Source organism: Castor canadensis, chromosome 1, assembly GCF_047511655.1.
Source record: "Castor canadensis chromosome 1, mCasCan1.hap1v2, whole genome shotgun sequence".
NCBI lineage: Eukaryota > Metazoa > Chordata > Mammalia > Rodentia > Castoridae > Castor > Castor canadensis.
In genome coordinates this window covers 16,402,366-16,414,836 of record NC_133386.1, presented here as the reverse complement: position 1 = coordinate 16,414,836, position 12,471 = coordinate 16,402,366, and the positions used below count along the sequence as shown (strand labels likewise).

The following is a 12,471-nucleotide window of genomic DNA, read 5'->3' as shown; positions in this document are numbered from 1 at the left end:
TACACCAGTCTCTGGACAGGGCTCACGAGGTCCGGATGCTACCCACCATAGGGGCAGTGCTGCCAGGATGGCTCTGGGGGCCTTGGCTTCCTGCTCAGGAAGTTGCTCAGAGTGGGTCCTCGGCGGCCCAAGGGGTCATCAGGCGGCATGAACCTAGAAAATAATCACAGAGGGGCCACTGGCATTCACATGGGGGGTGAGGGGAGCAGGCTGGAGCCACTCAGTGAACCCCAGATGGCATGGACCACGCACTCAGGAGAGTTATCATAGCCTCCCTTTGCACTAAGCCTTTGCCCTCCTCTCCCCTGAGCTCCTCCCTCTGTGGGGCAATACATGAGAGCTTGAAGCACTCTCCACTCTTGCAAATGCAGTCCTGGCTTCACACTGCACCTGCTTAATAGGAATCTGAAGCTGCTCAGGAATCTGCAATTTAACAACTGCCCAGGTGATTTTTATCCAGGAAAATGGATGCAGAATTGCTAGGACATCATCTGCTTCCCTCATGAACGTTTAGGAACCTCCAAGGCATTAACAGACAGCTCCTAGAAGGTGTCAGAGTTGCAGAAACTCCTTCAGGTTTAAGCCCCTTCCTCCTGTGGCCTCACCCCTTGCCAAACGCAGGGCATATGCAGGGAAGGGTCAGTACTGACAGCGAGTGGGTGAAGAAGCAGAGCCCAGGGCCACCAGCTCACAATGCCCAAACTAATCCCTCCTCTGCAAATCCCTGGGACTCTGGGCTTATCCCAGCTTCTGGGACTGCCCTGACTCTACACTTGTGGTCCTCTGACAGCAGCCTGTCCACTGTTGGTCCTCCTCCCTGGCACCTGGCACAGAGCCCTGACCAGGAAGGGAATGCGTCCTTACTCAGGGCTCGAAGGGGAAACCAGTTCCTCAGGAGGAGAGCTCCTGTTTAGTGAGTCCCACCATTCTAAATGAGAACTTTTGTTCCCAGGAGACCCTTCCAGGCCACACAAAGGTTCTGCAGAAAGGAGGGGGGACTGTTTTTATGGGTTGCTGTGTGTCTCGCCCCCCAATAGTCAAAGAGCTGAGGTCCCGTCCTAGGGAGAATTAGGCAATCACTGGCCCAGTGCGGCCTCTGGTGCTCAGCTCCCAGCTGTACGGCCGGCTTCTCAGAGTTGGGCACTGACCAAGAATCTGAGCAGGCGCCTGCTGCGGTTATTGCAAGTTCCCAAAGGCTTCAGCTCCTGCTCTCACAGGAACAGGAGCTGTGCCAAGAGGGCTCTGGGGACATGCCCAGGGCGCTGGGGCAGACACTCTCACGCATAGGCAGTGGGCAGGCCCTGCCTTCTGGCTGCCCCTTCACTGAGGTCTGCACATCAGAAGGACTTGGCCTGGGCCCCTGGCTGTCACCAGGCCATAATCCATCAGCCCCCAGTGAGGATTTCTAGAACCACAGTTACCAGATTCCTCCAGGCCAAAACTGGACAGAGAGAGCCGCTGGTCTCAAGTCTCTGGAAATGGCAGTGGGGGTTACTGCAGGGTGGCTGCTGCTGAGTATCTGCCCAGGAGTATGGCAGGACATCTTCACATCCTCAGCGGTGGGGGAGGGGGATAACAGTGTACCCTGGGGCACCAAGTCCTGGTCTGGCCTAGGAGTAAGGCTGCCACTTCTGGGCCACAACTCTCTCTAGTCCTCATGATCTCAGGTACTACTGTTGTAAGGCTGATCCCCCATGAGCACCTCAACAGGCCAGGGCCTCTCCTGCAAGGTCCGAAGCCCAGCTCCTTCCACTGCATCACAGGGCCTCCCTGGCTTCAGTGTCAGGACCTGCTATGTCACGGGCCACTGGCCCGAGCCCAGCTCACATGCCTCCTCCTCTCCCCTCAATCCTTTCTTCGCCTGGCCATGCGTTCATGCGCTCCTTCAGTACCGCTAACTATTGTGACTCTGTGTGCTGGGCATCCTGGGGACACAGCAGGTGAACAGATACAGTCCCTGCCCTTACAGAGCTGAGCCATCACTGTCTGGAACAGAAACCGGAGTGCGAGTGGTGTCCCAGCTTGCAGTGCCAGGTGGTGTCCACGTGCCAGGCTTCTAGTGTCTGCCCAAGCACGTTTGCCTTGGATAACCCCCCATACACACACACACATCCCCTTAGCTGGGGATAAGGGACCTCTCCAAAAACACATAGTGTGCTAAGCACACTCTTGGCCCACCTATTGCGCAACTTTGCAGTAAGTCAGTTAGACGTAGCCATAGGCGGGAACTGCAAGGTCAAGGCCAAAACCGCCCTGGGAAAGAAAAGGCCCACAGGGAATCAGTCATGAAAGAGGAGATTCAGAAGGACAGAGATGACTGCGTGACCTGGGGAGGGAGAGTGGGTGCCTCAGGTCAACTCTGCAGGGCTGGGCTTGTCTGTACTCCCCAGTCCTGCTTTGCCTGGACACGGGAGGGGCTTTCCTCCATCACCCAGCCCTGTGTGAGGCCCCCAACACCCATACCTATCATTGACAAAGGAGAACATGAGCAGCCTCTGCTCGATAAACCACTTCCACTCAGGGTTCTCGCTCTGCAGGTCGCGGTAGTTGTCGTTGGAGACGATGATGCCATCCTTCTCGTAGGCCACCTTCACGATGTAGCGGTCATCATAGCAGACCACCCGCTTGCCATTCACCTTGCGAGACGGGGTGTACACTAGCACGGCCTGCCGCTCCAGTTCTTCTAGCACGTGCTGCTCTGGGACCACGCAAGGGGGCCACATACAGAGACCACATATCAGGGCTTTGGGGACAGACCCCAGCCATAGCCTACAGATCTTCCTAAGCCATTCCCACCTCCCCACCCGCCCACAGCTGTCAGATGGAGGCAAGAGGTCTCCAGAGCAGGGAACAAACACCAGTTTCTCACCACCACCACCACCCAGTGCTTACTTCTTTCACTAAACTTCACTGAATTTGCCAGCAGCCTGAGGGCCAGGCTTCTGTTCTGCCTATGTCATGACAGTTCAGGGAATGGTAGCCAACAAGTGAGAGCCCCATCTTCCATCTGAAGGAGATATCAGGTGCAGCTCTTGTCCTTTAGAGGGTACCTGTGGCATTGCCCTACTGTAATAGACAAAGGACCTTCTCCTGGAGAGTTTCCTGATTTACCTGGAACCTGGTGATGCCTGAGCAATAACAAGCAACATGTCATCCACCTGGAAGGCCCCCACGTGGGCCCTTCTCAGGAGCCTGGGTGCATCTTACCCTTCATAGAAGACTCTGCACCAATACTTCTGGGCTGGAGCATCCCACAACACACAGCTCTAGGCTGCTCAAGAATGTAATAACACAAGTCTGGGGTTAAAAATGTGGAACTTGAAGGGGTGGCGGAGTAGCTCAAGTGATAGAACGCTTGCCTAGCAAGCATGAGGCCCTGAGTTCAAATCCCAGTACCACTAAAAAAAAAAAAAGTGAATCCAAGAATGCAGAGCCTAGATTCTGGGATGTGCTCCAGTTCTGGGGTACTGCACCCCTCTTTACACCAAATTTTACACTCATAAATGGAGATAACATCGTGATCTTTACCTATTCCACAGTGCTGTGAGGCCAAGTAAACTTGCCCAAATATGAGCAAAATCTTTCCTATAGGGGACTAAAGGTTCACATCCCAGGAAAGGAACACCTAGTGTCTGATCTTAGTTTTGCCTTTAGAGACACAAAAAAGTAAGTCCCTTGCACACAAGTTCAAATTACTCAGAACTATTAGCATATTCTTCAAAAATGGTTTCTTCCTCGGGTTTAAGTACTTTTCAATATAAGTCATTTCCAGAATTTAAAAAGTGCTAGGATGCAGGACTGAGGGTGCAGCTCAGTGATAGAGTGCTTGCCTAGCATGCATAAGGCCCTGACTTTGATCTCCAGTACCACAAAATAAAAAAAGAAAGAAAAAGGTGTACCTCAGTGGTAGAGCACTTGCCTTAAAAGGTGTGTAATGTATCTATGGTACAAAGTACAATTAAAAAAACACCATGAACTTTGAGAAGTTGAAGGTGGGCCATCCTTGGGAAGTCCCTGCTGCCACTCCCAGCTCCAGGTCCTCTCTCTTCCCCTAAAGATAACCCAAGTTGTGAAACTTAGTGTTTTTAATTTTGCTTTTATTTTTTTTAAATAAACAAACACAAGGCTCTGAATTCAAATTCCAGTACCACCAAACAAGACGTGTGTATGAGACCATTTTCAATATAGCTACACATCATACTTTACACAAATGGAATTCTTCTATTCATGCACTTTTTGCAGATGAGGTACTAGAGTTTGAACTCAGGGCCTTGGGATTGCTAAGCAAGTGCTCTACCATTTGAGCCACTCGGCCAGCCCTATACATGCATTATACAACTTCTTCTTCATTTACCATTGTATTGGTGAGGCTTGGCCAGGCCCATATGATCACAGCTGTCAGTTTGCATGTGAATCCCTGGCACAGAAGTCCAAGGAACAACCTAGGGTAGACCTCGATTAAGTTTTGCAATCAGGTGGGTATAAGATAGCCTTTTGTGGCTTTTATTTTGTACTCCTTTCTGATTACTAATGAAAGCGACCATCTTTGCATATGTTTATGGACATTTATGTTGCCTGTGAAAGGCTTACTCGTGCTTTAGTGCATCTTTCTTTCTTTTCCTTTTTTTTCTTTTTTGCTGGGTAGGCATTCTAACACTTGAAACACATACCCCAGCCCTTTTTTGCTTTAGTTATTTTTCAGACAAGCTCTCACATTTTGCTAGAGCCAACCTCACACCTCAATCTTCCTACCTATCTATCACTTGTAGCTAGGATTACAGAAGTAATCTGTGGGATCTCACTAACTTTTTTGTCCAGGATGTCCTAGAACCTCGATCTTCTCAGTCTCTGTCTCCTGAGTATGTGCCAACACACCCGCCCTTTTAGCTCCTCTTTCTACTGGTTCATCTTCCTACTGGTTCATTGTCCTTGTCTCATTAATTTGTGGAGGTTCCCCATAGATCCATACAGTAATTTTTCAACAGCAATTTGTAATGTATAGCCTGCCTCAGTTTCATGCTAGTCTTTTCTTTCTTTCTGTGTGGCATCTACTAATGAATAAAAGCTTCTATTTTAATATAGTTGTTTGTTCATCTTTTCCCTTTTTCCCCCTTCCTTACCCCAAAATACGTTTCCTAGTCTTTACCCATGTTATATGTAAATACTCTACAGCTGAAGGGTTGAAGCCGCCATGTCCAGACCATAAAGAATTATTTGGGGTAGCCAGTTCATGGTGGAGAACTGAACACAGTATGTTTCTATCTTCCTATAAATCCTATAGAAATGGCAGTGGAGAAGAAGAAAAGGGCATGAAAGGTGGATGTGGAGCCAGGTGCCAGTGGCTCCCACCTGTAATCCTAGCTACTCAGAGATCAGGAGGATCACAATTTGAAGCCAGCCCAGGCAAATAGTTCACAAAACTCTATCTCAAAAATACTCAACACAAAACAGGGCTGGCAGAGTGGCTCAGGTGGTACAGCGCCTACCTAGCAAGAGTGAGGCCCTGAGTTCAAACCCCAGCACTGCCAAAAAAGGGAAAAAATAAGTGGACTTGGAGACAGCAGCAAACCCAGGATTTTTACAAATTTTTGACAGAAAGTAGAAAGGACCATATTGACCTTACAGAGTGGAGGGCACCACAGCCCACAAAGTGCACAGGAGGCTGAGCAGACATAGGAGTTGTGTTCTGAAGCCATGGAGCACTCCAGGTGGAGGAGGGGGTGGAAGGCAGGTGGATAGAGATGGGTGGCTCACACAGGGCCACTCATGGGCCCTGCACCCATCTCCTGCCCCTATTGCTATGAAGAAGGAGACACCGTCAGCAGGAGGAAGGCTCTACTGAGCCCATCTCCTAGAACAGAATAGACCCGTATTGTTGTGAAGTTGGAATATGCAGCGGACAGAGGCACTGCTACCTGCCTGCTCGCCCAGGGCATGCGGGAGTGGAAAGTGCCATTTGGAACCAGTGGTCATCCCTGCCATTCAGGGACAGACCCCAATCCTAGGAGAGAAACCCAGGGCACTTGCCAATCTAACTCTTTTATTCACATCAAAACTAGACTTTTGAAAGAAAAAGCTAATAGCATAAGCGAGAGAGAGAAAGCAGGGGAGGAAAGAAGAAGGGAGGGAGGGAGGGAGAGAGATGAACAGGAGCACTGATTCCACAGAAAAAAAGAGCATTATAGCATTTGTGGAAGTTTTTTTTTTTTTTTTAAATCTGTTAGTACAAAATATTCAAGAAGATACTGGCATCCATGAGATAAGAGCAGCATGTTTTAACAGAGAGAGAGAAGCAGCAGCAACTGGTAACCATTGAGAGAATTAAAAACAAAGCAAAGGCAAAAGTTTTTTAGAAGGCAGGAAGGAAAAGTCAGGGAAGCGTCACCGGTGACTGAGAGGTGGCCTCCTGGTGCTGACTTGGCTGAACAGATTCCAGCAATGACTGAGCATCTGTCTCTGGGTTATAGAGAGCTGAACAGAACCCTGTTTATGTAAACCACAGCTCTATTATTTACAGCCTCAAAATATTTCTCAGCGATTTGAGAATTAAAGTAGAGCTGGGAACATAGTTCAGTGACAGAGCACTTGCCTAGCATGTGGGAAGCCCTGGACTCAATTCCCATCTCTTAAAGAGAATTTCCTGGGCCTCAACTTCCATCTTCTTTAAAGAAAAGCGTGGAGTAAATAATCAACATTGCCTGGCAGATGGATGTCTCTTTCAACCCCTGTTCATTCTCAGGGCTGGGACGTCATCCATCTTTCTTCAGAGCATTAAAAGTTGTGAGACACAATTATTTTCAGAACTTAATCATTCATGCTAAAAGATAATTTATCCATTCATCTATTCAATATTGAACGCCTGCTCCATGCCAGGTGCTAACTCTGGGGTTCCAAACATTCACAGTCAGGGCCTCCAGAGTTTTCAGTGCAGTGAGGAAGGTGGACCAGTAAGCCAGTAACTAAACAGGAAGCAGCGCCAAGGATGGGGGCATGGCACCCTCCAACCATCACCTGCCCCAGCGTACCTCTTATAGGCGTTTCAGATCGCGATGGCTCTTTCCTCCAGGATGGAACAAAAACCTTGATGTAGGTGTGTCCTCTGTCCCTGAACCAGTTCACAGCCAGCTGGATTCCCCGGCAAGAGAAGGTTTCTTTATTTCCATGGCTACAATGGGGAGACAGAGACATATGAGGAGAAGCAGAAAGGGTTCCTAAGGGTGGTTTCCCCTGGGAATAACCTGGGCCATGGTCTCATAACCAAAGGGAACAGGGAAAGTCTGCATTTTAAACCTAGTGCGTTTTTTGCAAAAACTACAGCCTATGACTGGAAGCAGGGAGCTCGTGATAAATCCAGGGAGGCATGGCTCCAAAGAGGAAATATGCCAAAGATGAACTGACCAGCCAGCTCCTCAACTGGAGCTAATAGGGATGGACTTAAAATGGACAAGAGGAGCCAGGTAAAGAATCGCTCTCTCCTGAGAGATGGTTATGAATGAGCTGGGTTTCTCAAGCCCAAGCAAGGAGGCCAGTGGCCCACAAATTCCACCAAAGTTATCAATGAGGCAGTAGGGAAGGAGTGTTGGGAGAGCAACAGGACCACGTGGTCCTTCTTAAAGATTGTCTTCCTTCCTGCTAAGAGAACCCAGAAGCCAGGGAAGGGTTTTACACATTGGATCCCACTGAAAGTAGATGTGGCATGATGGCGTGATGGTGATATGGCAGTTAGGAACCTGATGGCTGAGAGTCCTGGCCTACTGATGTTAATGGGATGCCTTGTGACATACAGCAGGGTCTTCTGACCAGCATCCCCACAGCCCCGGTCTGACCATCCCAACAAGTCCAAGGCCAAGAACTCCCCCGCCCACACATGGATGGAATTCATGACCCAGACAGTTAATGACACACTGACCCAGTTTTCCAGGACTGACCACCCCCATGTCCACAGCTCCCATAAAAGCCTGCTACCTCCTTCTTGAGCCTGCCCCCACCCCGGCCTTGTGAAGGGGGCACTTCTGCTCTGCTTTCACTTGCTGTGCATTAATAGACCTGCTCCTGTTCAAGTCTCCTGTGTCTGTCCTTGAATTCTTTCTCCAACGAGACCAAGAACTTTCTGCCCCACACCCAGCCCAGTGACCCAGTGATGAGATCAACGTATGTTTCACAAAGCTCAGCCTGGCAGCACAGAGGACAGTAAGTTGGAAGAAGCAGTCATGGGTGTGGGGTACTAGTTAAGAAGCTGTTGTTAGGACTGGAGCTGTGGCTCAAGTACCAGAGCATCTACCTAGCAAGCCCAAGACCCTGAGTTCAAACCCCAGTACTGCCAAGAAAAGGTGTTGGGGGGAGAAGCTGTTGTAATCCAAGCAAAAATTGGTGGTGGTTAGGACTGAGCTGCTAGTGGTGGAGAAGGGAGAAGAGCAGGTGAACTTGAACTTGAGAGCTATTTAGAAGATAAGTCTCCAGAGCTCAGTTCTGATTTATGTGGTGTGGAGAAAAGGCATCAGCTCCTGCAGACCTCTTGCACACGTGGATGGTGGGCCGTGCACTGACATGGAGATGCTGAAGGGGATCAAGTCTAGAGGGAAAAAAATCATTGGATTTTGGGTACAAACTGACTTGCAGGAAGCTTTGTGACCACTAAGCGGGAATGTGAGGTAAACGGTGAGGGTTCCGAGAAGAAGTCCAAGTGACCAAAGTTGCAGGTCACCATTGCTATTGTTTAAGCACAACATGGGCAGAATCATCTGATAGAGAGAAAGTGGGGGCCTTGGGCTGCTCTGGGAAATAGTAGATGGTTACATGGAAGGGAGGAATCTTATAAAAGAGAGAAAAAAGACCTGTGAGAGACCAGGAAGGAAACCAGCTGGGAGCTGCCTCATGGACAACAGGAGAAGGAGGGATTAGTGAAGCCTAAAGTCAGTCCTCGAACCTACTCAGGGGGGTCACTGGTGTTTTACTGAGGAGAGAAACAGATGGGAAGATCTGAGCTAGTGCTACTTCTTCCCCAAATCCCTGTTCTTCCTTCAGCCCTTTATCCTGGCCCTACACCTTCTTTGGCCCCTACCACAAGGTCTTTGCACCAGCTATTTCCTCCCTCTCAGCCCCATTCATTCCTCCGCCTTCAGATCTCAGCTGCCTTCACTTCCTCAGGAAAGCATTCCCAGATCTCCTATAACAAGCACCACACAGCTGCTTCCTGGCAGTTCAGGACATTCACCCTCACCCAGGGCATTCTGGTGACTACCTCATAAGCTCTCCTTACTCACCACTGAGCCCCAGTACCTAACACTGATAACTGGTAAGGGCACAATAAAAGTTTGCTGAGTAGCTGGGCACCAGTGGCTCACACCTGTAATCCTAGCTACTCAGGAGACAGCAATCAGGAGGATTGCGCTTCGAAGCCAGCCTGGGCAAATAGTTCATGAGACCCTATCTCGAAAAAACCCTTCACAAAAAAGGACTGACCGAGTGGCTCAAGGTGTAGACCCTGAGTTCAAACCCCAGTACCACCAAAAAAAAAAGTTTGCTGAGTGGATGAGTGACTGAGAAGAAACCAGCCTTGCCAGCAGCTAGAACAGGAGCAGCCCAGGCAAAGGGGACAGTTGTCTGGAAAGATTCTAATGAGGCAGGACTTAGATGTTCCAGGGGCCAAGAGAGAGCGCCATGTCTACAACACACGTGTAAGCAAGTTGAAACAGAGACAGAGTCAAGTTCATGAGAGTCGAGGGTCCTGAAAAGCCTGGCTGAAAACAACCAGCCCATCCAGATGAGGCACACACTAAGTCATCCTTATGGTGATTATTCCTGCCATTTTCTCAGGGGAATTGGGACATCACAGGCTATAAAAGAAAGGCATCTCTGGAGGCAGTAACAAATAGTGCCAGAATTCAGGCTCTGTGGGGTCCAGGAGAGCTCTGGGAGTCCTTCAGCTCCAGTGAGGCACAAGGAGCCTCATGCCGCCTGGGCTGGGGGTTCTCCTGGTTTCGAGGAGACATCCCTTAGGCCATTGATGCCACTCTAGGAGGCTCATACAGGCAGTAGAGAGAACCACCAATGGGGTGCTGTGGGAAAAGGAAGAGGAGATGGATCAAAAGTCCCTTCTGCTTCAGGAGGAGGAAACCCTGTGCCACCCCACCTCCTGCTGAGCCCAAAAAGGAAGGGCAAGGTAGAAACATGGCATGAACAGGAGGATGAAGCCTTGTTTTCAGCACAGCCTCAGGAAAATCCCAGCTCTTCAGGGCTGCCTTGGGGGAAAGTGACCGAAGCAACACCCAGGAAATTTGTAGGCCCCAGGCCCAATAGGCTGTTGGCTCCCAAGAAGGCCAAAAGAGATCAAGAACACTCGCATGTTCACCTGGCCACTCCTGAATCAGAGCCCAGTGAGGGCCAAGACCCTCAATCTCAGCCAACACTAGGTCTCAAAGCCCCCAGAGGTCATTTAAGAGAGGAGCCGGGGGACAGGAGGAGAAACACAAAGACTGAGTCTGCAGGAAGACAAGACCCTGAGGTACCACCATGCAGACACTGGCCAATGTCAGGTCAAAACTGGGAAAGAGATGCTCTCCATCACAGAAATGAAGCAGGACATGAAGGATGGATGGACTTCCCCTCCCCCACACATGCATCTGTTGACTGCACAGTCCAGCTCGTCACCCTCAAGTAGCGCTATCTCCGCCACAATTATGTTTAAGCTATTGCTTAATTACTCGTTCCTAGGACCCTTCACATGTCTGTTTCAACCACTCCGAAGCCAACTTTCTGTCCTGGACACTTGGTGAATGTGTGGTTGGGTTGGAGGGGGGCGCATTCAGTGGTAGAGAAAAATAGGGAAACTGAGTCCTTGCAGAGCCCCCAGTCAGGTGATAACAGTCACAGGGAAATGCATAAGCCAAAGGCTCCATTTATCTGGGCACTGTCTCTGCACAGATCTATAAGGCTTGGTGCTGGATGCTAAGAGACGCCCTTCCTGTTTCTGTGAAGTCATTTTTAATATCTGTAAAGAGTTCTGCCTGCCAGGCCACTTGGCACATTTTAGTCTCATTTCATCACTGCAACAAGTGCTTAAGGAAGTGACCTTTACCCCCATTATACCCTTGAGGAAACTGGAAGAAAGAAATGTGCCAGCTCTCTGATCTAGTGGCAGCCCTCAGATCTGACTGCTGACTGCCAGCTCTTCCTCCTCTCCTGAAGACCCCTGTGACTGAGTAAGTCATGTGGTTAAAATGATCCTGCTTCACAGAGGGACCCTTGACAAAGTTATTAACAGGCCCTGTGAAACAGTTTATGAGGCCATGGGAACAGGAAACAGGAGCCCAGAGGTTTTGAACATTGGGAGAGTAGAAAAGGAAAGTGGGTTTGTGCCCAAGGCAAACTTTGCCTACTTGATAATTGTGCTTTGGACAGCCACAGCGAGGGTGCTGTCATTTACAGAAACTCAACATCTACTCATACTCCACTGTACCCTTGGATGGCACCCAGTGCAGACCCCTGACTGAAGAAATCAAGAGCTCACAAAACAGCCCCGTGGGAAGCAAGGTGGTGGCGATGGGTGGGAGAAAAGGAAGAGATGAGCTAGGATTCCTTAGGGGTCTCAGGTGTAGAGAGGTACCGTTTCTTCCGTTCTGTTTTTTATTGGGGCTAAATTGTCAACAGTCTGAATTTAAGATATAGCGTAAGTACTTTTGTAAATGTCACAATGTACCCCCAGTACAACAATATAATAAGAATAAAAATAAATTTTTTAAAAGGAACAAGCAAAAACCATGTATCAGGAAACTTAAAGCTCATTTAATTGACTCCATGAATCACAGATAAAATCGTATGGGAAATTAGAAAATACCTGAAACTAACTAGTAACAAAAATAATAAAGAACCCAAATACCCGTGGAATGCAGCAAAAAAAAGCAATCAAAGGGATATTATACCTCAAAAGAAATTGTTGTCAAGCTGAGCCTTCTTACCACATCTCTGACCAGCTCAGGTTGGGGGAAGGGAGTGGGGAGGAGGAGCAGGAGTGTCTTGGGTGTCCTCATCTTATAATGCAGAAATGGATGCAGACTTGGGTAGAAGCCCAAGACTAAAGATAATTAGAGCAGATTCAGGACTCAGAAGCCAGCCTGACCCCCAGCTCCAAAGTAAAAGCCAGGCGTTGGTGGCACATGCCTTAGTTCTAGCACTTGGGAGGCAGAATCAGGAGAATGGGAGTTCAAGGCCAGCCTGGGCTACATAGCAAACCTTGTCTCAAAGACCAACAGCAATAACCATTCGTCTCTTTCCCATAGCCCACTGAGAGGGGCCTGATGGAAATGGTGCGTTCTCTGTCTGAGCTTCCTTCTGTGAACAATTCCTTCCCCCAGAAGAAACACTCCACCAGGTTTTCTAAGAGTTTAAAATATAAACAAAAACCCAGATGAAAAGTCCAATATGCCCCCAAAAGAGCACACATTCAAACAAGCCTCCTCTGGAGTAGTGGAA

The 12,471-nt window shown here is 49.0% G+C and overlaps 1 protein-coding gene across 1 annotated transcript in view; it reads right to left on the bottom strand.

Annotated features, from left to right (window-relative positions):
• Zc3h12d (zinc finger CCCH-type containing 12D) overlaps positions 1 to 12,471 on the bottom strand; it is a 28,980-nt gene that overhangs the window by 3,360 nt on the left and 13,149 nt on the right. The window contains exons 3-5 of the mRNA XM_020173190.2: positions 7,026 to 7,165; positions 2,464 to 2,698; positions 47 to 153 (exon numbers count right to left, since the gene is read on the bottom strand). Of these exons, the coding sequence (XP_020028779.2) occupies positions 47 to 153; positions 2,464 to 2,698; positions 7,026 to 7,165 (482 nt within the window). The remainder of the gene's footprint in view (positions 1 to 46; positions 154 to 2,463; positions 2,699 to 7,025; positions 7,166 to 12,471) is intronic.